Raw genomic sequence first — 27,087 nt, 5'->3', positions numbered from 1 at the left:
TTCCATTGCTCCGTAGTCCAGTTCTGATGTTCATGTGACCATTGTAGAAGCTTTTGGCTGTGGACACGGGTCACCATGGGCTTCACAGTCCTATACACAACAAACTGTGATACCTATATTTTTTTCTGCTTTCACCACATCAACCTCATGGACAACATGTTCACTTGCTGCCTAATATATCCCACCAATTTTCAGATGTCATTGTAATGAGATATTCCATTTACCTGTCAGTGGTCATAATGGTATGGCTGATCGGTGTATTTAACCGGTTGCCGACTGCCCACAGTATATTTACTGCGGCAGTCAGCCCCGGCCAGGCAGAGTGACGTAGATCTATGTCACTCGCCTGTCATCCGCTTTAGAGCCAATAGCGGGCGAGCGCGTGCCCGCTGAGGCGCGTGCCCGCCTCGGCTCGTTCACGGAGGAGTGCGGGAGTGTGACCGGCGGACCCGATGTCCGCCGGTCACACTACGATCGTCGGTAGAATGGGAGAAAGGCAAAGCGGCTTATGTAAACAAGCCGCCTGTCATTCTCCCTGTGTAAAAATGCAGATCAGACGGTTCTACTATGTAGAACCGTTGATCTCTGCTTTTACACTAGGAGACCTGTCCCATCACAGTTAGAAGCACGCCCCTAGGACACACTTAACCCCTCCCTGTCCAATAAAGTTAACCCCTTCCCTGCCAGTGTCATTTTTGCAGTAACAGTGCATATATATAGCACTGATTACTGCAGTAATGTCACTGGTACCCCCAAAAGTGTCAAAAATGTCAGTCAAGGGTCCGATCTGTCCGCCGCAATGTCGCAGTACCGCAAAAAAATCGCAGATCGCCGCCATTACTCGTTAAAAAAAAAAAAACACCAAAAATGACAAAAATCTTTCCCTTTGTTAGTAAATGCGATAACTTTTGCGCAAACCAATCAAAATACGCTTTTTGCAATTTTTTTTACCAAACATATGTAGCATAAAACAAATTGGCCGAAAATGTTAAAAAATTTTGATTTTTACTTTTTTTGGGGGGGGAATTTCATATAAAAAAAAGTGAAAAATATTGTTATTTTTGCAAAATTTACGCTCTTTTTTTGTTTAGAGCGCATGATCAAAAAATCGCACAGGTGATCAAATACCACCAAAAGAAAGCTCTGTTTGTGGGAAAAAAAGGACGTGAAATTCGTTTAGGTACAGCGTCGCACGACCGCGCAATTGTCCATTAAACGCAGTAAAAAATCGCAAAAAAAACCCTGGTCAGGAAGGGGGTAAAATCTTCCGGGGCTTAAGTGGTTAAGCCTAACTGAATGACTTTTAGTTTACTAAAGCAAACATTTACTATTTATTTCTTTCTTACAATAATTGTATTGGTTTTACGCATAACAAGAGGCACATAGTATAACCATGGGTGAATACTGTAAATGGTAAGTTAAGCAGCAGATAGTTATAATAAAGAGTATTCCTGTTCATACACGGTTAAAAAAAACTGCACTTACTACCCTGAGGTTATCAGGTAAAGTGCACAAGCAGACACTAAATGGTTCTAGCATACAAAGTCAAATCATATAACACAAAGAAAAATGATTATATTAGAACAATGAGTCCATAGGGAAAGTCCATAAGACATGACAAATGTATATTAAGTTAGTATCAGCTGTCTCCCTGTCACGCAGGATCTGGGACAGTTCCTACCAGTAGAATATGTAAATATTAAAAAGAAAAGAAGGAGAGACAGTGTCACTACCTCAGTTTAGTATTTAATAAAACTATAAAAATGAAAAGTTATATTGCACTCACACAAAAATGAATTTATTAGCACATCTGTCAAGTCTCCAGTAGGTGGCAGTATTGGTAAGTGGTGTTACAGAGGATCCCAGGAGCGAGGAAGTACACAGGGAGCACACCAGAAACAACCAACAGATAACCCAGCAATATAAATACCAGGGCTTTTTTTCTCAGAGAATAGGTGCAGGAACTCCTCCTTTCTGGGTATCCCCTTGTCTCCACCCCTATCAACCTTCGAGCATCGTTCCTTGGTTCCAAACCCCACCCACCTCCCAGTACTGCCCCTTTCAGAGAATATAGAACCATGTAACATTTGTGGTATAAAGTAATTTGCACAGAATTTGTTAACGATAACAAGAAAAGCAGTAAAATAGATCCCCTGCAGCCAGGAACAATGGATTCCCCCGGGAAAAAATGGACCACCTGCAACAAAATACCCCCCTGCCCAGCAACAATAGACCCCAAACGCAGCAAAAACAGATCCCAACCGCATCCAGCATCAATAGACTCTCCAGATCCCTCCCAGCAACAACTGACCCCCAGCAACAGAAGAGCCACCTACAGCAACAATAAATTTCCCACAGCAACAACAGACCTCCCCCTCAGGCTAAAATAGATCCTCTCCAATGACAATAGATCCCCAGCAGCCAGCATCAACAGATCCTGTAGCACACCCCAGCACCCCTTGCCAATACATACATACATTTATTGCTGGAGGTGCCGGAAATGCGTTCCCCCGCGTTCCTACTGAAAAAAAGCCCTGGTAAATACGTTAGAAAGTGAACCGTCTAAGTGTAGAATTTAATAAAAATCCATAAAATAAAGAATATTGCACTCATATGTAAAATAAATATAAAGGCACATCTTTAAAACTTCCAGCAGGATCAGTGCTACGCCTATACAAATGTGTATGTGTCTAGTTCAGCCTTTCCCAACCTTTTCAACACAAATTTCTGGTCTCGGGGAACCCCTGCTAAAAATTCCAAATCTACAACTCATTACACATTAGTGTGACAGTCAGTGGGAAGAATGCTCCTCACTCTTGTCATCATTGGGAATAATTACCCCCTTACAGATAGCTAAAAGGAACAATGGTGTCATTGGAAACTTATCTGAGAGGCAGAAATTGTCCATTGCTTAAGGAACCCCGAGCAACCTCAGGAGGAACCCTGGTTGAGAAACCCTGGTCTAGCTATACACATTGCTTTTTCTCCTGCTGGTTCTTCCTTGGGTTTCTCTTGGTTACCGTCCATGCTCCAAATGTTTGACATCACATTCACCTTGGCCATTTGAGGGGCTTGCTACTGTACCACTGATAGGGTTGCCATCTCATCCCTTGAATCCAGGGCACATAATGACACAGGTTCTGAGGCTAATATACTTCACATAAGGCACTAAGTGAGTTTAATTACCACCTTTACCAGCCTCAGAACCTGTGTACTTTGTTTGTCTTGGTTTAAAGGGATGAGGTGGCAACCCTAATCACTGACCGCCTAGAATGCTGCCACCTGCTGGAATTTTTACAGATATGTCTTTATAGTTAGTTATTTTACATGTGAGTGCAATATTCTTTATTTTATGGATTTTTAATAAATATTACTCTTAGACTGTGGCACTTTCTCATCCTCTTTGTCTTCATTTTGGTTTTTACATACTGCAGGTTCATCAGCTGGTTCATCCTGGTATAATTCCTGGATCCTGATATCTGACATTAGATCCACCTGGAGGGGTCTGCTGTAACACCACTGACCACCTAGTATACTGCCACCTACTGGAGACTAGACAGATGTGCTCATATATTCATTTTATATGTGAGTGCACTATAACATACTTTTCATTTTTATTGAGTTTTAATAAATACTACACCCAGGTGCTCTTTCCGCTCTTTCTTTTCTTGTTGGTGTTTACCTGTTCATACATGACTTTGTGTTAGGAGTTGTCTCAGCTTAACAATTAAAAAATAATACATACTTACTTTCCTTTTTATCCTTTGTAAGGGTGGGGGGGGGGGGGGGTAGATGCATCCTTCATGCAGATTCAGCAAAACAGGAGATTGAGTGCTATTGGTCAAAGCTGTGCACCTGCCACTAAGAGGTGCTGGTACTGGTCTATAATAAAGCTTACCTGGATGTAGGTACAAGGAATATCTTCTAAATGTGACACTGTTTAGGAGATATTCAGTGTCTCTGCAGCCGGTGATGTCACTGCTGCATGCGCTCTGAAGGGCCCTGCGCCATAAACAGTGGCACCCGCGTGCATACTCCAGTCCGCTCAAAAGACCAGAGCCCGCAAACCCAGAAGGAAGACCAGGTGAAGATGGAAACCCTGTCAGCGGTGATAGTGCGCTGCTGGAGAGTTTTGTTTCAAGGTAATGCATACTAGAACATTATAACTTTAGCTTGCAGGGAAAACATTTTTTTTTTTTATTACTTTTACTTCTGCTTAAACAAAAATTATGATGAAAATAATAATAATAATGTCCCATGCTGTAATAAAATGTAGACATGTGCCAGACAAAAATATTTGTATTGTTTCATTTCGATTCCTTATTTAAATAAATTTGTTTAGTTAAATTCATTATATTTGTTTTTGGAATTCATTTCGTATTCAAATTTAAAAAATTCGAATGAATTCGAAAAAAATCTGGTGGCATTCTAAAAAAATTATCAAATTGGTTTTCCAATTGGAAATCACATTCTAGTTCAAATTTTTTCCCATTTAAATGCAGCTGTTGCATTAGGCTGTTTATACTAACTGTCTAACAATATAGAATAAAATAGAAAATATATATAACCATCTTCCGAAAAATTTAAATTCATTTAAATTCCTTACTATTGTAATTCGGTAATTCGATACATCTGAATTTCCAGCTAACGAAAAAAAATTTGTCCGCATTTCCATTCGGAATGAAACGAACCGCATGGGTCTAATAAAATGTCCTGCGATGTTCAAAAAATAATGTTCCACAATGTCCAAAAAATAATGTCCGACGATGTCCACAAAATAGTGTCCCACAATGTCCAAAAAATAACGTCCGACGATGTCCACAAAATAATGTCCCACAATGTCCAAAAAATAATGTCTGACGATGTCCACAAAATAATGTCCCAAAATGTCCAAAACAGAATGTCTAAAAATGTACTAAAAATATATTCAACAATGTCCAAAATATTGTGTCCCACAATATCCAAAAAATAGTGTCCTGCAATGTCCAAAAAATAATGTCCAAAAAAGAATGTCCCCGGATGTCCAAAAAAGAATGTCCCACGATGTCCAAAAAAGAATGTCCCACGATGTCCAAAAAAGAATGTCCCACGATGTCCAAAAAAGAATGTCCTACGATGTCCAAAAAAGAATGTCCCACGATGTCCAAAAAAGAATGTCCCATGATGTCCAAAAAAGAATGTCCCATGATGTCCAAAAAAGAATGTCCCATGATGTCCAAAAAAGAATGTCCCACGATGTCCAAAAAAGAATGTCCCATGATGTCCAAAAAAGAATGACCAGCAAAGTTTAAACAAATATGTCCTAATGTATCCAAAAAATAATGTCCTACAATGTCCAGAACAAAATTATGGCCAAAGAAAAAGGTCCTGCAGTGCTTTTTAAAAAATATTGTCTTTCAATGCTGCCTGATGAAAAAAAATAGAAATGACCAAATATGACCGGGCTGCACAGGGTCGTTAATTGTTAGGACACAAGTGGCCACTGGCATCCTAGCAACCACGGATGTGTGCAGCCGTATTTGGTCAAATCAGCCAGTATTCTTGGCTCCATTGTTCATATCAACTCCCTGATGAGGAATACCCCAGTCAGCAATGAATTGAACCAGACCATGTTGAAGTTTGCTAGGACATCAGTGACCACCGGCGTCATAGCAACCATGACCCCTAGGAAACTGTCATTCATTTAGCAGAGACAGTAATACTGGCACTAATTATTGACTTCTTGCAAAGTCAGGCAAGAGCAGGCAGGCACACAGTCCATTTATTTCCCGCTTGCACAAACAGCTAGAGTTCGAGGTGAACCCTGTATAGCCCCAAACTTGGACCTTATCGCTACTTGTCACCTCATAACAGGAAGTTACTGAATACGAATCTTCATAGCAGGATAACCAAGTTTTATTTTAATGAAAGCTGCAGACTTAAAACTACAATAAAAGTGCTTTAGAAATGATTTTTACATGGTAGAGCTAATATGAGGTTTTAGAGATTGGGGTTTAATATACCTTAATGTCTTCAATGCAATTTGTACAAATATATTATTCAGACAAATGTATAAACGGATATATAAATATTCTCTTACCACTAACATCCTTCCCAAGGATCCCTTTTGCTTGTTTGACGGTAACCTTCACACAGAAAATTGGTGGCTGAAAAAAGAAGATTTGGAGTCTGAGAATCATCTCATTTATACCACACATGCTTGACCCGACTTATCATTAACAACTTACATTGGCCCAATAAAAATGTCGCCACCAAAAAAAAAAAAGGGTCACACACTCTAATATTTTGTTGGCTTTGATTACGGCACGCATTCGCTGTGGCATTGTTTCGATAAGCTTCTGCAATGTCACAAGATTTATTTCCATCCAGTGTTGCATTCATTTTTTCACCAAGATCTTGTTTGGAAGGTGGGAGAGTTGGAGCACTGCGCAAAGCCTTCTCCAGCACATCCCAAAGATTCTCAATGGGGTTAAGTTCTGGGCTCTGTGGTGGCCTTGATGATGGGAGAGTCGGAGCACTGCGCAAAGCCTTCTCCAGCACATCCCAAAGATTCTCAATGGGGTTAAGTTCTGGACTCTGTGGTGGCCTTGATGATAGGAGAGTCGGAGCACTGCACAAAGCCTTCTCCAGCACATCCCAAAGATTCTCAATGGGGTTAAGTTCTGGGCTCTGTGGTGGCCTTGATGATGGGAGAGATGGAGCACTGCGCAAAGCCTTCTCCAGCACATCCCAAAGATTCTCAATGGGGTTAAGTTCTGGGCTCTGTGGTGGCCTTGATGATGGGAGAGTCGGAGCACTGTGCAAAGCCTTCTCCAGCACATCCCAAAGATTCTCAATGGGGTTAAGTTCTGGGCTCTGTGGTGGTCTTGGTGATGGGAGAGTCGGAGCACTGCGCAAAGCCTTCTCCAGCACATCCCAAAGATTCTCAATGGGGTTAAGTTCTGGACTCTGTGGTGGTCTTGATGATGGGAGAGTTGGAGCACTGCGCAAAGCCTTCTCCAGCACATCCCAAAGATTCTCAATGGGGTTAAGTTCTGGACTCTGTGGTGGCCTTGATGATGGGAGAGTCGGAGCACTGTGCAAAGCCTTCTCCAGCACATCCCAAAGATTCTCAATGGGGTTAAGTTCTGGGCTCTGTGGTGGTCTTGGTGATGGGAGAGTGGGACCACTGCGCAAAGCCTTCTCCAGCACATCCCAAAGATTCTCAATGGGGTTAAGTTCTGGACTCTGTGGTGGTCTTGGTGATGGGAGAGTGGGAGCACTGCGCAAAGCCTTCTCCAGCACATCCCAAAGATTCTCAATGGGGTTAAGTTCTGGACTCTGTGGTGGTCTTGGTGATGGGAGAGTCGGAGCACTGCGCAAAGCCTTCTCCAGCACATCCCAAAGATTCTCAATGGGGCTAAGTTCTGGACTCTGTGGTGGCCAATCCATGTGTGAAAATGATGTCTCATTCTCCCTGAACCACTCTTTCACAATTTGAGCCCGATGAATTCCATCTTGGAATATGACCGTGCCATCAGGGAAGAAAAAATACATTGATGAAATAACCTGGTCATTCAGTATATTCAGGTAGTCAGCTGACCTCATTCTTTGGGCACATCCAGTAACTATCCAATAGAATAGTTACTGCATGCTTAGTTTAGTTAGTTGCTTAGTTAATTCCAGGTGGTGGCTTCTTGGCCAGGCAATGTACCTGACTGCACAGATTTCAGAGACAAGCATGCAATGATCACCAATGGGAGTCTAATTTTTACAGTGTCGTACGACCACGCAATTGTCTGTTAAAATAATGCAGCGCCGTATCGCAAAAAATGGCCTGGTAATCAGGGGGTAAAACCTTCTGGTCCTTTAGTGGTTAAAAAAAAAGATTAGAGGTCAACTTTATGCATAATCTTTTTTTAACCACTTAAGGACTGAAAGGTTTTACCCCCTGATGACCAGGCCATATTTTGCGATACGGCGCTGTGTTATTTTAACGGACAATTGCGCGGTGATACCACACTGTATTTCAATAAAATGAATTTCCTTTTTTCCCCAAAAATAGATTTTTCTTGTGGTGGTATTTGATCACCTCTGTGAATTTTATTTTTTTGCGTATAAACAAAAAAAAAACGACAATTCTGAAAAAGAAAAATAACAATATATTTTACTTTCTGCTATAAAACATTCCCGATAAAAAAAAATTTAAAAATCTATTTTTTCATCAATTTAGGCCAATATGTATTCTGCTACATTAAAAAAAATCCCATAAGTGTACAGTATATTGACTGGTTTGCACGAAATGTATTGCGTCTACAAACTAGGAGAAAGATTTATGTCATTTTTATTTATTTATTTTTTTTACTAGTAATGACAGCGATCGGCGACTTTTAGCGGGACTGCGACATTGCGGTGGACAGATCAGATACCTGACACTTTTAGGGGTACCAGTGACATTACTACAGTAATCAGTGCTAAAAATTTGCACTGTTACTGTGCTGACACTGGCAGGGAAGGGGTTAACAGCAGGGGGCGATTAAAGGGTTAAATGTGTGCCTAGGGGATGCCTTCTAACTGTGTGGGGTTGTAATCACTGGATGAACACAGAGACCTGTGTTCCTAAATAGGAGGAACACAGGATTTCTGTATTCATCACTGACAGAACAGCGGTCTGCTGTGTTTACTTCAGTAAACCGCCATTCTGTCTCCATGAGGAGCGATCGCAGGTACCCGCTGATTGGCTCCCGCTCTTGCCAATCGGCACGAGTGTGCCCCCTCTAACCGCGTAACAGAGCCGACCTGCTACAGTATAACTATGGTAGCTGGTCGGCAAGAGGTTAAAGTAAGCACCCGAGTACCAGCCTGTTCCTCTTCCTCATACCTCTTCCTTTCCTGGCCATTTTTCAGTTTTAGTGCTGTGATAGTTTGACTGACAATTACTTGGTTATACAACACTGTTCTCAAAATAATTTCATATAATTTGTTTGATAGAGATTGAGCTTGTGGTATATAAAGAAAAAAAGATAAGAGGTTTTGAATAAAAAGCAAACATGTTCTGACTGTCTACCATGTTTCCTGAGGCCCTAAAATGCCAGGGCAGTTTAACCACTTGCCTACTTGGCATTTTCACCCTGTTCCTGCTCAGGCCAATTTTTAGCTTACAATTGCGTGGTCATGCAACACTATAACCATATGAAATTTTTATCATTTTTTTCACACAAATAGAGCTTTCTTTTGGTGGTATTTCTTTACCACTTTTTGCTAAAAAAGACTGAAATTAAAAAAAAAAAAAGATTTTTATAGTTGGTTATAAAATTTAGCAAACAGGTAATTTTTATCCTTCATTGATGTGCGCTGAAGAGTCTGTATTGATAGGTGGCACTGATGGGCACTGATAGGTGGCACTGAGGGGCAATAAACGGTGGCACTGATGGACTCTGATAGGCGGCACTGAAGGGCACTGATAGGCAGCACTAATAGGCCGCACTGATGGGCACTGATAGGCTTCACTGATAAGTGACACTGATGAGGAGGCAATGATGGGCACTTACTGGCAGCACTATTGGGCACTGATTGGGAACACTGATGAGCACTGATTGACAGCACTGGTGGGCACTGATTGACAGCACTGGTGGGCACTGTACTGATAATTAGGAAACTGATAATCAATGCCCTGATTATCAGTGCCAAAGTCCCTTTACCACAAGCAGGTTATCGGGTCTCCTCTCCCTTCCCCATGCTGTCAGTGTGAGGAAAGGAGGCCGATAACCTGCTTGTGTTTACATCTGTAATCAGCTGTCATTGGACACAGCTGATCATGTGTGATCACTTGGTGCTCTGATTGGCCTTTTACCCAGTTCTGTGATCAGCTGAGTGGTTTCATATATATCATGCAGCTGTGTCAGCTGCAGAGCACTAATGAGGAAAACTGTTGGGCCTGCATCCCTTTAGACGTGTTCTTATTGGAAGTATCTCGCCAAAAATGACATTTTTGTTGCAGGAGATGCCTGAAATCTGACTTGTATCTTAGTGCAGACTTCTGTTAAAATCAGTGAGCCAAACACACAATCAGGAAATGTTTTGGGGGGGGGGGGGCGTCGTCAGTATACATTCTGTGTACACCTCCAGGTAGACATATTGCATTGTATTTTCAGAAAATTACAATGGCTACAGATTGAAAAGGAAAGGTAATTTTGAATAACATTCAATTACAATATGATTTGTGTCGTAATTGTATATGCTATATTATTTTTTCTTTATTTGCAATTTTTGTTTCCCACGAAAGTTGAGTTACCCTTTAAGTGCTACTTTCAGGCACAAGTCTAATAGAAGTCCCCTTGAAGTAGTGCAGGAACCTTTTCTAAAGTCGGAGTGACTTCAGTAGTGCTAATTACCACTTGCTGACCACCCTATAGCACTTTTACTGCTACTGGGCAGCAGCTGTGCGCCAGATCATGTATCTATATGTGATTCTGGACTTCTGCCTGTAGGGGTCGCACGCAGGCTGCTTCTGCTGTGCTAATTCACAGCAGAAGCTGATCTGTGGGTGCCGGGCACTCAATGTCCTCTGGTGCCCACTGATCTTCGGCAATACACAGAGAACTGAGATATGCCTATTAAGGAGAAATTGGGGCAGTGGGACTTTGAATGAGGCATGAATTGAAAAAAGAGGAATTTATTTTGAAAACATAAAATTTATACAGTTAATGTGTTTATAAACAAGTATTGAAACAATATATAATTCATAATGAGAATACATATATAAAAATGGGATCTCAAATGGGATCTCTACAATTAATTCCAATATAAAACACTGTATATAATATTTCATACATGATAAGAATAAAAAATATATGAGTTTTTTGCATCCGAGTTATAATGTAGACTCTACGCGTTTCCTGGACCTCCGTCCATTCATCAGGAGTAGTGGATACATATAAAAAGTATCTGAAGAAAAAAGGAATTTATGTATTTTTGCACCAGAACAAGTGAGTATGTACAAGATGTATCAATCTAAAAATCTGTGGACATAATATATTACCTTCAGCCCCGGTTCACACTAGGGCGACCTGTGAGGCGACCTGGTCGCCTCACAGGTCGCCGCAGGTCGCCTCCCATAGGGAAGCTACGGACCCGTTCTAATAGGAGCGACACAAGTCACTCCGACCTAGAAAAAGGGTCCGGAGCTTCTTTGGGGCGACCAGGAGGCGACCGCCATAGACTTCAATGTTATGAAGTCTGTGGCGGCCGCTCCGAGGTTGCGGCGCGCTGCTCGCACCGCGATCTCGGAGGTCGCCCCTGAAAGTAGCGTCGCGCCAGTGTGAACCGGCGCTCAACATCTCCGGGTCAATTATGACACAGGAGAAAATGAGACCCAACCCAGGAGGGACAATGGTGTCATCTGAGGCAAAGTCTCCCCCAGGGCTGAGGTGCAGAGAGAGCCAGTCACGATCGGGGACAATCCGGGCAGGAAATACAGACCTCCTGTGTTGGGCTATGATAATTGCAATATAAGATATCCTAGGGATCGGTGATGATTTGAACAAACATAAAATAAATATATATTGGGTCACATAGGACTACCATAAATTGGCATATTGCTAAGAGCAAATGAACCGATCCCAGGAGAAGGGTGGGTAAAGAGAAATGAAAAGGGGGTGATGGAGAAGATGAAAGGAAGAAACTGATAAGTGAAATGAAAGGAAAAAAACAGTGAAGAGGATGGTGCATCAAAGTGCTAGGAACTGGAGTTCAAAGAATAGAACTGACAGTCCGAACGGAAAGTGCAAGCCTCACAGATGGAAGGATGGTGATTGTAATGGGGTATCCATGGATCGGTATTGATCTATATAGGCATACAAAATATTAGAAATGAAGTCAATTAGACTGTCTAAAACATATTCACAAAAACAAATGGACCGATCCAAGGAGAGACACCCATGAGAGGAAGAATATATAGTTCAATGTAGAGTGACAATAAAAAAGTGAACAGAAACCAAAGAACCAGTGAGGAGGTTTGTGCATCTGGGAGGTGCATAGATTGGTATATGAAAACCTACCGTAAATAGAATAGACATAAGAAATGTGGTGATGCCCATAAGAGGTGGGTGGTGAGAAGGAGAGCTGATAGTAGCCCAGCCCAGTAGTCCGAGACGCCGGCAAGGTCTGCACCAACGCCATGTACCCGCCAATATAAACGGAAATCCGCCCTCACACATCCGGTGTGAAACGGAAGTGGGTGGCGTCAGACCATCTAGGGCGGAGAATGGAAAAAAGGGGGAAGTGTTCACGGCGGTGCGGCGGAATAGAACCACCCGTCACACACCGGACAACCCCACATGGCGCCGATGGACATGGACGCCCCACCCCCCGAGCTGGATGCGGTGAGCAGAGACAGAAAAGGGGGAGGAGCTCCAGTGTCCATCGCAGCCCCGGAGAGAGAAATCTCCCATGCCCCATTAGAAACCACCTGGGATGGATCATAAATGCATGTTGATAATTAAACATAAAAATGAATATTCACTGTTGAGATGTAAAAATGATTAGAAAAATGATTAGACAAAGAGAAAGGTGGCAGATCAGGGGGGGCTGGGGTGTGTTATCCACCCAATATCTCAAAGATAAATAAATTAATGATCTGCCACAGGGAAAAAAAGAGAAAGCCTCCATCCCTGGAATTGTGTTTTAAGGAGAAATTGGGGCAGTGGGACTTTGAATGAGGCATGAATTGAAAAAAGAGGAATTTATTTTGAAAACATAAAATTTATACAGTTAATGTGTTTATAAACAAGTATTGAAACAATATATAATTCATAATGAGAATACATATATAAAAATGGGATCTCAAGTGGGATCTCTACAATTAATTCCAATATAAAACACTGTATATAATATTTCATACATGATAAGAATAAAAAATATATGAGTTTTTTGCATCCGAGTTATAATGTAGACTCTACGCGTTTCCTGGACCTCCGTCCATTCATCAGGAGTAGTGGATACTTATAAAAAGTATCTTCCTTTCATCTTCTCCATCACCCCCTTTTCATTTCTCTTTACCCACCCTTCTCCTGGGATCGGTTCATTTGTTCTTAGCAATATGCCAATTTATGGTAGTCCTATGTGACCCAATATATATTTATTTTATGTTTGTTCAGATCATCACCGATCCCTAGGATATCTTATATTGCAATTATCATAGCCCAACACAGGAGGTCTGTATTTCCTGCCCGGATTGTCCCCGATCGTGACTGGCTCTCTCTGCACCTCAGCCCCGGGGGAGACTTTGCCTCAGATGCCACCATTGTCCCTCCTGGGTTGGGTCTCATTTTCTCCTGTGTCAAAATTGACCCGGAGATGTTAAAGGTAATATATTATGTCCACAGATTTTTAGATTGATACATCTTGTACATACTCACTTGTTCTGGTGCAAAAATACATAAATTCCTTTTTTCTTCAGATACTTTTTATATGTATCCACTACTCCTGATGAATGGACGGAGGTCCAGGAAACGCGTAGAGTCTACATTATAACTCGGATGCAAAAAACTCATATATTTTTATTCTTATCATGTATGAAATATTATATACAGTGTTTTATATTGGAATTAATTGTAGAGATCCCATTTGAGATCCCATTTTTATATATGTATTCTCATTATGAATTATATATTGTTTCAGTACTTGTTTATAAACACATTAACTGTATAAATTTTATGTTTTCAAAATAAATTCCTCTTTTTTCAATTCATGCCTCATTCAAAGTCCCACTGCCCCAATTTCTGAGATATGCCTATGTAAACAAGCCATATCTCAGTTTTAACAGGGGGTAAGGGATCGATCCTGTGTTCCTCCAAAGCAGGGAATAAAATCAATCTCTTTCCCTAGTGGAGGAAGCACACAGTGTACACAAAAACACTGGCTAGGCATACAGTTAGCCCTTTGATTGCCCTAGATGTTTAACCCCTTCCCACCCAGTGCCATCAGTACAGTGAAAAACTTCAGAAAAACTGAGCTGCACCTGAGCACCATGAGCAGACCTCACTAGCAGATCCTGCTCTCTGATAGGCTGAAAACAATATAGATTAACCTGGCAATTTTTCTGATAAGCAGAAAAGATCCAAAACTATACTTTTTTAAATGAGATTTCCACAAACCTCATCAAAGGTGTGAGGGTCAGGTGACCATATGGTGTATGTTTGCACATTTAATAAATTGTATCCGGTGGTTTGGCAAGGTTTACAGTACCTGAGCTTGTATGTGCTTCTGTATTGCAATGAATGCTTGGTAACTTCTAGAGGTGAGCACTGTGCTGTATATCAAGCTTTAAGGGAATAGGATCCATTTTTTTAGGGTAACAAACGCTTTAATGAAGAGAGGGGGGCGCGGTGGTGAACAGGGAGAGACACCTGAGGCAGGTACCCATACCTGCCGCCAGAAAAGCTACAACTTCAGTGAGTCCTATAGAAAGCTGTCTGCGGACTGTCCTATGCAGCAACTTTTGTGTGTCTGTCACCCCAACTATTCTTATCCCCCCTCTTCTCCATCCCCACCCCAACTTTGCTCACCCCCCTCTTCTCCATCCCCCAACTCTGCTTATCCCCCCTCTTCTCCACCCCCCAACTCTGCTCACCCCCCTCTTCTCCATCCCCTCCCCAACTCTGCTCACCCCTCCCTCTTCTCCATCCCCTCAACTCTGCTTATCCCCCTCAACTCTGCTCACCCCCCCCTCTTCTCCATCCCCCCAACTCTGCTCACCCCCTGCCCTCTTCTCCATCCCACAACTCTGCTCATCCCCCTCTTCCCCAATCCCCACCAACTTTGCTTATCCCCCTTCTTCTCCATCCCCAGCCCATCTCTGAGACCCCCCCTATTTTCCATCCCACCAACTCTACTTATCCCCCCTTCACCCCCACCCCAACTATGCTTACCCCCCCCCCCTCTTCTCCATCCCCACCCAAACTCTGCTCACCCCCCCACCCCCACCTACATTCCCTTTATATTATCACATTTTCCACTATGCAAGTCATCTTAGACTCTAAGCACACCCCTTTAAGCCACCCCCTTCGCGCACTGCATTTTTTGATCCTAGACCATGCCTACAATTTAAAGAAAGCTCCGCCTACAGTAAAAAGGTGTCCATAAAATTGTTTTCAGAATGTTGGCAACTATGCCATTGTGATATATATATATATATATATATATATATATATATATATATATATATACACATGTGTAGGTCTAAATCAAATGTACGTTGTATTGCTAAAAATACAGCCTTCAATATTATGCTGCGGTTACCTCAAGGCCTTTAACACTTTTAAGGATGGCTTGATGCTCTTCTGGTTCCATGTTGAAGGCCTGTAAGAAACAAATGATTACCACAACTACTAAAATATGTAATGGTGCTCATTATTTTATTATTACTATTATCATCGTTATTTTCTAACCATTCTGTTAAGTTCTGAGTGCCGGTTCACACTTGTGCGGTTTGCGAGATCGCATGTAATTTGGAGCGCACTGCTCCTAAATTACATGCGATCTGATGTGCGGATGCGAGTTCAGCCATACACTTTGTATGGCTGAATTTGCAGCGCATCCGCAGCAAACTCGCACATGGGGCTTTTTTTGAGCCGCCTCAGAATCGGATCGCACAGTGGTTCACACTTGTGCGATCCAATTCTGTGCGAACTTGCAGATCGCACTGTGATATGCAATCAAACTGGGGGTGTCGTTAACATTTAATTGACACCCCCTGCGTATCGCATATGGCAGTGTGAACTGCCAGATGTGCGGATGCGATGCGGGATCACGCTGCATATTTGCAGCGTTCCCGCATCGCACAAGTGTGAACCGAGCCTGAAAGAACAACTGCACCTTGGTTTTATAACCAGTATTGTAATAAGCCTATTTAATCAGCAATATACATTATATACTTTTTTTAACATAAAGTAAGTTTTTAAATTAGTCTGCCTAACTTAAAGTGGTTTTCTCTTGGTGTTAGGAAAACTTTCCAGAAGTGATTGATGCTGATAGCAGAGGAACGAATCAGCATGTGTGAATAGACCCGTAGGCCCCTTTCACACAGGCGGACCGTTCAGATCCGCCTGTCTGTTTTTTTGGCGGATCTGAACGGTTCCCTTATGCATTCCTATGGGGCATCGGATGGCAGCGGAGACATGTCCGCTGACATCCGACCCGATCCGATCCGTCAAATCTGGACGGATGGAAACCCTATTTTCCTTCCGTCCAGCGAATCGGATGGGATCGGATGAGAACGGACCGATGGTCCGTTCCCATCCGATTTCCCCCATAGAGGTGTATGGGGAACTGACAGCTGTTGTCTCCGCACACAGCGCGGAGACACAGCTGTCCTCCTGCTGCTCAGCGGGGAATCGGCGGCTCGATCCCCCGCTGAGAAAAATGGAATCCGTCCAACAGACGGATAGTGTGAAAGGGGCCTTATGGTTTTTTTTTTACTGGAGAGTGGAAAATCAGGCTCACTTCAGTATAGAAACCAATCAGCTTCCAGGTTTTTTTTTTTTTAGCTTCCAGGTTTTATTGCCAAAGCTTAATTGAACATGTTGCAGTTAGAACTTTGATTGGTTTCTATACAGTGAGCCTTATTTTGCACTCCATCTTTAGTGAATAAACCCCTAGGTCCCGGTTGACACTTATGCGATGCAGAAACCCTGGGAATCTACTGCAGGTTCCCGCATCACATTCCCAGCGCAGGCAGTTCACACTGCTATATGCGAATCGCTGGGGGTGTCAATTCAAAGTTAAAAACACCCCCAGATCAGTTGACATATCGCAGTGCGAACTGACATTCGGACATGAATCAATCGCACTGGTGTGAACGCCCATGCTATCAGATTCTGCTGCGGACCCAAAAAAGGGTCCTGTGCGTGTTTGTGCCAAATCAGATGCAAATTCAGCCATACAATCTGTATGGCTGAATTTGCATCGCACAGACATCGCATGTGATTTTAAGAGCAGTGCGCTCCGAATCACATGCGATGTCTGTCATCGCACTAATGTGAACCGAGCCTAAATGCTCTTAACTGAGACAAGCCATGCAATGCTGTGATATTTTTGATGTGGGTTTGTGTCAAGTAAATAAATACCAAGCATGGTAAAACTCAAAAATGCATGACATGGCAACAAACTACAGTACCTAACTTTTTCTAAAGATGGAACTTTTTGAAGCCTTACCAGGTTATCAGTTTAGAGGTAACCATGAACAACCGCCCTAGACTTATTGCATTTGCATGTATGTGCAGGAGAGATGGGGGTGCTTTTAATTTTTTACATTATTTTTATTTATTTTATTATAATTCGTTTTTTTTTTTTTTACACTTTTTCCATTTTTTTCATGTAACTTTATTGCTATCACAAGGGGGCTAACAAGCCCCTTAAGTGATACCATGGGCAGGTGACAGGTACTGTTTATGGAGACATCAGGAATCTATTAGTCCTCCAATGTTTTCCCTCCATTGCAGCTAATCCTGGACATTTTGTGCTTGATTAGCTGCACCCTAAGCTACTATAGCTGGGGAATGACTGCTGTAAACCTGGAAGTCACATGATACACACTGCTTTTCAGGTTCACTTGTCGCAGGGGGGATCAGTGAACAGATGTTTTCTGATCCCCTCCTGCTCTCACTACAATAACAGGAGCCATGTCTTGTAATCCAAGGGCTCTCTTGAGGATGACGGAGCCTGGGTAGAACCATTGACGTGCCTGTGAGGGGAGGGGAGGAGGGGTACACTTTCAGAGTCCCATAACAGTGATCTTGAGATCCACCGGTATTACTTTTATTTGAAAGCCCTTTGCCTACTGTTAAAATCCAAACCAAGCTCATGGCTACAGTAGCAGCTGTGAGCATGCATTAACCCCTTGTTTTCTATGCTGTTTATAAATGTACCTTGGTAGACAAGGTGTTAAAACAACATAAATAACGCACTTTAACCACTTCCCCACCGCAATACACCACCGAAGTATGTTGCGGTTTGTAAGTAGTTTACTGGGCTTATGGTTAAAGATATCAGCCACAACCCTGATAATGTTTTTTACAGCAGGTAGCTGGCTCATGAGCTGCTGAAATGCTTTTGGAAAGGGCGGGAGAGGCCAAACCCCTCCCCCCCCCCCCCACCAGCCACTCGCCAGTGTTTCTTGGGCTTACCATTTACACCACTTCACCCAAAAAACGATCCAACAGTGCCACCGGCTGGCCACACAGTCCGTCATGACCTTGCTCCAGTCCTTATAGGCCATAGAGACGATCAGAGCAGATCTACTCTTTGATCGCCTCTATGGCCTTTGAGGATCGGAGCGATGTCATGAGGTCACTTCCAGTCCAGGCTGGAAGTAAACAATTTTTTTTTCTAAAGCAAAAGATCTGTTTTTGATCTGTTGCTTTTAAAAGGTAAAAAAGAGATTTGGGGTCTTTTTGACCCCAGATCTCTCCATAAACAGGACCTGTCATCCTTCTTTCTATTACAAGTGATGTTACATTCCTTGTAATCAAAATAAAAGTACTAAAAAAAAAATATTAAAGAGACAATGTAAAAATAAAAAATAAATGAAAAGAAAAATCATTATAAAAATAGTAAAGTGTCCCCATTTCTCTGTGCTTGCATGCAGAAGCAAACGCATGCGTAAGTCGTGCACACATATGTCAACTGTATTCGCACGACACATGTGAGGTATCACTGCGAACGGTAGAGCTAGAGCAATAATTCTAGTACTAGACCTCCTCTGTAACAGGTAACATGTAAAGCCGTTTAAAGCGTCACCTATGGGGTTCTTTAAGTACTGTAGTTTTTCCCTATTCCAGGAGTGCAAGCAATTTTACTCGGCGTAACATTAGCTTTCACATTTTACAAAAAAATGGGGTAAATATTGTGTTTTGTTTATTTTTGCATTTTTAAGATTGTATTTTTTCCCAAAAAATTGCGTTTGCAAAACTGCTGAGCAAATACCGTGTAACATCAAAAATTGCAATGGTCGCCATTTTATTCCTAGGGTCTCTGCTAAAAAAGTATAATGTTTGGCGGTTATACGTAATTTTCTAGCAAAAAATACTGATTTAAACTTGTAAAAAATGCAAAAAAAAGCCTGGTCTTCAAGTGGTTAAAAAGTCAGTACATTTCTGACTTAAAGATACTGAATAACCATCGATCATTTTATTAGTGCAGTGTAGATAAGAAGTTTTGTAATCTCCATTTCTATTTTCCAATGTTTACATGCCAAGTATACACAGTCCCATAGTCACATGTCTTAGGAACATCCAGATAAGAGATGTCAGTTTAATCACGTGAAAAACAGTTACGCTAAACCCATCATAAACTATACAGAAAGATTATGGTGCGGTGGCACTTGTAGTGACAGTAATAGGAATATATTTCCAAATAGAGATGTGCATGACAGGAAAATTTTGTTTTGTTTCAGAATTGTTCTGAAAGTTAATAATTTTGTTTTGTCATATTTGTTATGTTAGAATGATTTGTTTTCGCAATTTATTTAGTATATTGGGATTGGTTTAGTATATTTGTTATTTTCCAATTGATTCGAAATTTGAATATCAAAAAATGGTTATATTCGTTCTATTTTATTCCATTCTAATCTATTCTATTTTTTTCTATTCTACGCTATCATTTACTATTCTATTCTATTATTTTATTTTATATTCTTTTCCTTTATTTTATATTCTATTCCTTTTTATTCTATTTTATTCTTTTATTTTGTATTCTATTCTATTTTATTCCACTCTATTCCATTATTTACTATTCTCTTCTATTATTTTATATTTTGTCTTTTATTTTATTTTAGATTTTAACCCTTTTATTTTGTATTCTATTCTATTTTATTCCTTCATTTTATATTCTATTCTATAATTTTCTATTCTATTCTATTCAGCAGCCGAAGTAGGACTCATCATCTTATTTAATTTTTTTACATTAATGTATTTATTGCTATATGTTTCCATTTCGAATTCAAATTTCTTTTTCGAATTTTGATTATTTGTTTTGTTACAATTTATTATGAAATCATTGAAATCCATTATTATTCGTTATTCGGATACATCCAAATAATGAAAATGATGTCTGAATTTTTTTTCGTATGAAAATGAATCGCACATGTCTATTTCAAAGCAGATAGGTTATTAAAGTGCAAAGCCTTAGACCTGTAGAATTTCATTGGAACGTTCAGAAATGAAAGAACCAAAATCATTCATCTGAGCATTCAATGGTGCTTTCATGGATTTGACAACTTTTGAAGGACTTTTTATTTGTGTACAGTGTCAATGTCTTGATTTTCGATTGTACATTTTGGTGTACGCAGAAGTGATGTAAAGTTAAACATGACTTTTGGACACTCTCACCACTTATCTAGACACTGTCAGACACTATAACCATGTACTTTTTCCTGTACAGTTAAACATTACAGCTTGGTGGAGGCTGTGACTGGATGGTGAAGGAGTAGCAGAAATCATCTCTGCGCTCTCTCCTCTAATCAGCAACTTCCATTTACTAGATTCCCTGCGCGGTGCAGTAAAACCTAATTTTAGCACACAGGGGCCCAGAGACAGCAAAACACAAGTGATCGGGCAGCATATAGATGAACCAATTTCCTCAATTTTTCTCCTGCAGCTACAGGTGGAAAAAGGAGGACAGTGATTTCTCTACATGCTGCCCCCACCTCCCCTCCTATCCAGGTGTACAGGGGAGCCGCACAGGCCCCCCTTGAGCATGGGGCCCAGTTGCAATTGCAACCCCTGTAGTTACGCCCCTGCCTCATATGGTTTTTGGTAAATCTAAAGGAAAATTGTACAAGGAGATATAACATGTATGGCTAGCCTTAGTCTTTAAGGGTCCCCCAATGCCATCCACCAAACCCTCAGGAGTAGGCAGTAATCTGATGCCAAGTACAAATGTCCTGAGAAGCAGGCTGGAGCTAGCCTATTGGAAGCCAGGTTTTCCTGCCCCAGCCATCACTGGAAAGGGAATGCAGGAGCTAGGGGTGCAGACGATATCTCAGAGATTCACAGAGCCCTTAATCCCCAGAAGTACATTTATGCAGGCTGGTGCCCTGAGAAAAGAGGTTTAACCTATGCATGTGGAATGGCTTCTTTACAGTAAGAGCTGTAAAAATGTAGAATAGACTTCCATAAGAACTAATTCCAGACAGCTCAGTAAATTGTTAATGAAAAGCTGGTTGTGTTTCTAAATGCACAAATGCAACTGACTATATAAGTAATAATACGGTACATTTTTGATCCAGAGAGCACCCCTTTGCCTGATCCCAGAGGATAAGAAAGGCATTTCCCTTTGGATTGGGAGTGGTTAAAATTTCAGATGGAATACAGTAAGTCTGTATTTTGGCAGTAAATTTGTTCCTTCATAGGGCCATTCATTGTCTGTGTCTGCCCCTGCATAGTATGTGCGCTGTGCGTAACGGGGTATATGTAACAGCATGCTAGGTATAATGGAGTGAAAGTATGTTAGCATGGCATGCTGGGTATAATGATATGTATGAGATGTGTGCTTGGTTTAGTGTGGTGCATGGCACAGACTGTTACGTGTAACAGAATGCATGGGCAGTGGCGTCACCATGGGGGTGTGGACTGCACCTGGGTGACCATGCCAGAGGGGTGACACCATTAGGGGACGGTTTGGGGTGCGCACCGTGAAGCTGCTGGCCCAAAACAGGCTAGACAAGAGAGAGCCTGATGGGAATTGGGGGGGGGAGGTGGGGGTTGACTTGCTAGACAGGAGACAGCCTGATGGGGAAGTTGACAGACTAGACAGGAGAGAGCCTGATTTGGATGGGGTGGGGGGGGGGGTGTTTGCCATATTAGACAGGAGAGAACCCGATGGGGGGGGGGGGTTGACAGGCTAGACAGGAGGGAGCCCAATGGTGAAGTTGACAGGCTAGACAAGGGATAGTTTAAAGGGGATGGGGGGGGGGACGATTTGACAGACTAGACAGGAGAAATCCTGATGGGGGGGTTGACAGGCTAGACAAGAGAGAGCCCGATGGGGATGGGGGGGGGGGTTCGACAGACTAGACAGGAGAAAACCTGATGGGGGGGCTGGCAGGCTAGACAGAAGAGAGCCTGATGGGGATGGGGGGGGGGGGTTTGACAGACTAGACAGGAGAGAACCGGATGGGGGAGTTGACAGGCTAGACAAGAGAGGGATAGGGGGGGGGGTGTCAACAGACTAGACAGGAGAAAACCCGATGGGGGGGTTGAAAGGCTAGACAGAAGAGAGCCCGATGGGGATGGGGGGGGAGGGTTTGACAGACTAGACAGGAGAGAGCCCAATGGGGAAGTTGACAGGCTACACAGGGGAGAGCTCGATGGGGATGGGGGGGGGTAGTTTGACAGACTAGACAGGAGAGAACCTGATGGGGGGGTTGACAGGCTAGACAAGAGAGAGCCCAATGGGGATGGGGGGGGGGGGGTTCGACAGATTAGACAGGAGAAAACCCAATGGGGAAGTTGACAGGCTACACAGGGGAGAGCTCGATGGGGAGGGGGGCTGACAGGTTAGACAGGAGAGAGCCCAATGGGGTGGGGAGGGGGTGACACCGTGTTTTACCGCACCTGATGACACCAACCCAAGTGACACCACTTGCATGGGCAAAGTGTTGTAAATAAAGTGGTACATGGCACATTGTGTTGTATATAAAGGGGTGCATGAAACAGTATGTCCTATGTAACGGGGTGCATAGCACAGTGTGCTATGTTTAGAGCGATTCATTGCACAGCGTGTTGTGTGAAATGGGGTGCATGGCACAGTGTGTTGTATGTAACAGGGTGCATGGCATGCTTTGCATGTAATGGGATATAAGGCACAGCAACCCTGATTCACTAAAGGAATATATCACGTTTAAAATGTTGCTTTGGAGCACAATTAACCATATGTTCATTTCCACGCTATCTGTGCACACAAAGTCTGCCATGCAAAACTGCTTATCCATGGACTATGGCTGCCTCTTACCGTCTGCAGATAGCTGTACAGCTGGTCATTATCAGATATATGTTGCGGCTCTGAAATCCCCATTCGATGTATTATGGTATAGAGGGCTTCTCCATAAAGCAGATTACGCTGAATAAAAAGAAGGGTATAAACAGTGTTAATATCAGAGCATAGCTAAACCAGGTTTTAGAATACTTAAAGTGGTTGTAAACCTCCATCTCTGACCTGTACCTATAGGTAAGCCTATAATAAACTTGCACCATTTAGGAGACATTTACTGTATAGTGCGCCAATGATGTCATTGATGTCATTGGCGCATGCGCTCTGAAGAAATGGCTGCCCACGCCGTTTCTTCAGAGCCCTGTGCCGTGACCGGCGGCTCCCACACGGGGAGTGACATAACGCGGCTCCGGCCTGTAGCACAGCCGGAGTCCGTGGACCCAGAAGGAAGACGGGTTAAGATGGATGCAGCTTCCAGCGGAGACCACGAGGGCTTCATTTGGAAGTAAGTGTCACATAATCAGGGCCGGTGCTACCACTAGGCAAACTAGGCGGCCGCCTAGGGCGCACTGCCACCTAGGGCGCATTGCCACCAAGAGCCAGGGGCTGACTGGCAACTTTCGGCCCAGGGGGCAAGTACAATCCAGAGGTCCATGGTGCAGCGACTCGGCTCCCCTTTCACTCTCCCTCTTCCCGTCCTCTTTCTGACCCCCATTCCAAGCTGCAGCTCTGCTCCAGGTACTCTCTAGCCACCGACCGAATCTGGGTTTCCGACCTGGCCAGCAGGCGGCGGTTGGGGGGAGCTGGGACAGCTTGGTTGGGGCTGGCCGGGAGAGAGTCTCCAGTGGGGCATGGAACCAGCCTTTGCAGTTTATACCATCCATGCTGGGGGGGGGGGGGGCTGCGTTTTGTCCTTGTCTTCATCCTGCACTCAGTAGGTCAGCAGCAGGGTCTTTTTACTCCTCTTCACTAGGAATCCTTTAGGCATGTCTGTGCCAGAAGCGTGCAGCCTTTTTACAGGGCATCAGAGTGCCCCCTTGCTCCCTGGCCCAATCCTCCCCTGTCTAGTGCGTAGTCATGGCCGCTGCCACTTTCCTCTCCTGTCACCTCCTCATCCCCAATGGATGTCACCTCTAGAGAGGGGGGCACGTCGTATATGAAGGGGTGTGCAGGGTTAAAGGGGGGCAGTGTGTATATGAAGGGGGTGTAGGGTTAAAGGGGGGCAGTGTGTATATGAAGGGGGTGTAGGGTTAAAGGGGGGGGCAGTGTGTATATGAAGGGAGTGTAGGGTTAAAGGGGGGCGGTGTGTGCAGGAAGGGGAGAGTGGGGTTAAAATAGGGGGAATTATGACAGGAAGGGGGGCAATGGGTAAGTTTTTTTGGGGGGGGATTGTGCAAGTAGCTGGTCCTGCCTAGGGTGCAAAATAGTCTAGCACCAGCCCTGCACATAATGTGCTAATATGCGATGCATCCTAGCAGATTGTGCCTTTACTTTTCAGGTAACAAAAAGGAAAAGAAAAAAAAAAACACTGACTCTACTTCCTCTTTAAAATTTTTTCATGAGATAAAGCTTCTAACCCAGTCTTTCTCAAACTTTTCAACACAAAAGAATCCTTTAAAAAACTTTCCGATCTCAGGGAACTCCTGCTAAAAATGACTATATCAATAACGCATGATACATTAGTGTGATGATCAGGGGGAAGAGTGCTTCTTACACTTGCGGTCTTTTGGAAGAATTACCCCCTACTGATAAAGATCAATGATCTCAGTGGGAACTTATCAGAGAGGCAGAAATTGCTCATTGCTCAAGGAACCCTTGGTAACCTTTAGAGTAACCCTAGGGTTCCCTGGTTGACTAACCCTAATCTAAGGCTGAATTTGTTAAGAATATTTTTTAAATCTAGAACTTAAAGAGGAACTTAACTCCCTCTTCATTTTTCCACCTCCCCTCCCTACCAACGGGGTTCCCTAGGGATTTGCCTCTTCAACGCATAACCTCCGGCCCCACGCTTCCTCATTTTCTGATGTCACCATTGGGGTCAACTGTTTCTTACACATCGAAGAGTGGCCACATGATACCAAATCATAGGGGGGCAGCTGCAAAAACCATGAATACACAGCCCCCCAAATAACAGAGATGTTTTCAGAAAGGTTTGGGAGGCTCCTGCAGGTATGTGTAGGTCTCTTGATAAGTGCATTCATACCTGCAGCCAATGTTGTCCACTTTTTTTGTAAAGGTGCATTCTACAAAGTTAGTAATTGATCTTAGCTTCTTACCTGTACCGAAGCGGAGACTTTTGGCGCATCATTGCTCTCCTTTGGAGGTTTTGTGTGCGACGAGTGGATTGTGCTTTTTTTGCCATACCTAGCCTAGGAGATTAGCAGGAAATATCACCAGTTTGAAATCCATCGGCAGCGGAGAATGACACTATATAACAATGATACGAGGTGTGTCTAAAAGGTTCGGTGAATGGTATAAGAATACAAACAAAATAGAAGATGCAAACAAATGACCTTTATTGGCCTTCAACATAATGGCTATCCTTCACAACACGTTTGGCAACATTCATAAAGCTTCTGCAAACTGTCATCAAAGACCTCTTTAGGAATTGATCGCAGAACAACTGTCACACAGGCTTGGATTGTCACCATGTCCCCAAAATGTGTGCTTTCCATGACGCTTTTCAGACAGGGAAACAGAAGTCCACAGATGCCAGAACATGGGAGTACGGTGGATGATCGAGAACAGGTACGCTGCGTTGAGCCAAGAATTTGCTTTCTGTTCGTCTGTTAGCTAGTACGGCAAAAACCAGGAACAGATCTTTCGTGGACCATGTGCGCCGTGTCCTTGCAAATACCCAATTCCTCCTCCATCAATCGTAGATTCAGTCCCCAATCTCATGCCATTATTTGTCACACTCACTCGATTATATCTGGGGTCCTGCTTGTCGACGGCGAAGCCCAACGTGGCTCATCTGCAGTTGTTTCTTTCTCGCCACTAAAGCGGTTGAACCAGTCATAGACACATTTTCTGCTCACGGCTTCCATCCCATACACTTGCTCCAACATTTCATGTGTCTCAGTTTTCCCCAAATTGTAGCAGAACCTGATGTTCACTCATTGCTCCATTGCACTATGACCCTACCTTTCACACTGACTACGTTTGACTACCCACAGCGGGTTTACCCCGACAGTCACGTGTACTCCACACTACGTTGCGCTTCTCAATGTGTTTCTGACTAGCCATGTGAATGCGCGAGCACCTGGCTTATGTTGCCGTTTGAGATATTGGACCATTCACTGGTATTAGACACACCTCATATACCTCAATAATGCTCTGTATTCTCTTACCTCTCTGCGAGTGATACGGTGAGGGCCAAGTGAAGACTCCATCTGCAAGAAACAATAGCAAACAGAAAATAAAACAGGAAATAATATAATCACACTTCTCCACAAGGACCACAATAAGGACTAAAGCCTGGTAGATACAACTAGTTTAAAAACTGACAGCTCAGAGCCACTGTACCAATTGTCCATGTTAGAACAGCGATCTCCCCTGCTGAGTTATTGAGTTCTGACAGGGGGACGCCGGGGGAACCCCCCCCCTCGGGGACACCACCCCCCCTGAACACCCTAGTCAGCGCTCTCAGCCAATGATGATCAATCTTTCTCCTAAGAAAGTGCTAATTGTGCAATGTCCCCAAAATAAGTGCAGAGATGAATATCAATCCTCCTCCTTAAAAAAGTGCTAATAGTGCAAACAAAGTCCAAAAATTAGGTGCAAGGATGAATATCAATCTTCCTCCTTAATAAATGCATATGCAGTGTCCTCAAGTGCAGAAATAATCCACGTTGTCACCAACAGTGCACCGCACCACCACTACTGCCATGCACTCACTAGAAAGATGAAATGTATAAGAAAATACACATCCAATACATATATCGCCCAATGTTCATCAGTCTCCAAAAGCTCAGGTGCCGGTGATCCTTTCTTTGCATATAAAGCTCTCACCATGGAGCCCACACAGAAAAAGTATATAGTGTATTATTTTATTAAAATGTGACCAATAGTACATAAAAAAGCAATCCACGTGGAAAGTATGTAAAAATGCAATAAACT

General features: G+C 43.0%; 1 protein-coding gene across 2 annotated transcripts in view; it reads right to left on the bottom strand.

Annotated features, from left to right (window-relative positions):
* The window catches only part of UNC13D (unc-13 homolog D), a 162,921-nt gene that overhangs the window by 100,781 nt on the left and 35,053 nt on the right, over positions 1–27,087 (bottom strand). For both annotated transcript variants that reach the window (XM_082271700.1, XM_082271701.1), the window contains exons 2-6: positions 26,319–26,360; positions 25,245–25,337; positions 22,990–23,097; positions 15,280–15,339; positions 6,080–6,146 (exon numbers count right to left, since the gene is read on the bottom strand). In XM_082271700.1, the coding sequence (XP_082127826.1) occupies positions 6,080–6,146; positions 15,280–15,339; positions 22,990–23,097; positions 25,245–25,337; positions 26,319–26,360 (370 nt within the window). The remainder of the gene's footprint in view (positions 1–6,079; positions 6,147–15,279; positions 15,340–22,989; positions 23,098–25,244; positions 25,338–26,318; positions 26,361–27,087) is intronic.

This window comes from Pelophylax lessonae (genome assembly GCF_965119305.1).
Source record: "Pelophylax lessonae genome assembly, chromosome: 11".
Classification (NCBI taxonomy): domain Eukaryota; kingdom Metazoa; phylum Chordata; class Amphibia; order Anura; family Ranidae; genus Pelophylax; species Pelophylax lessonae.
This window is presented reverse-complemented; position numbering and strand designations above follow the sequence as displayed.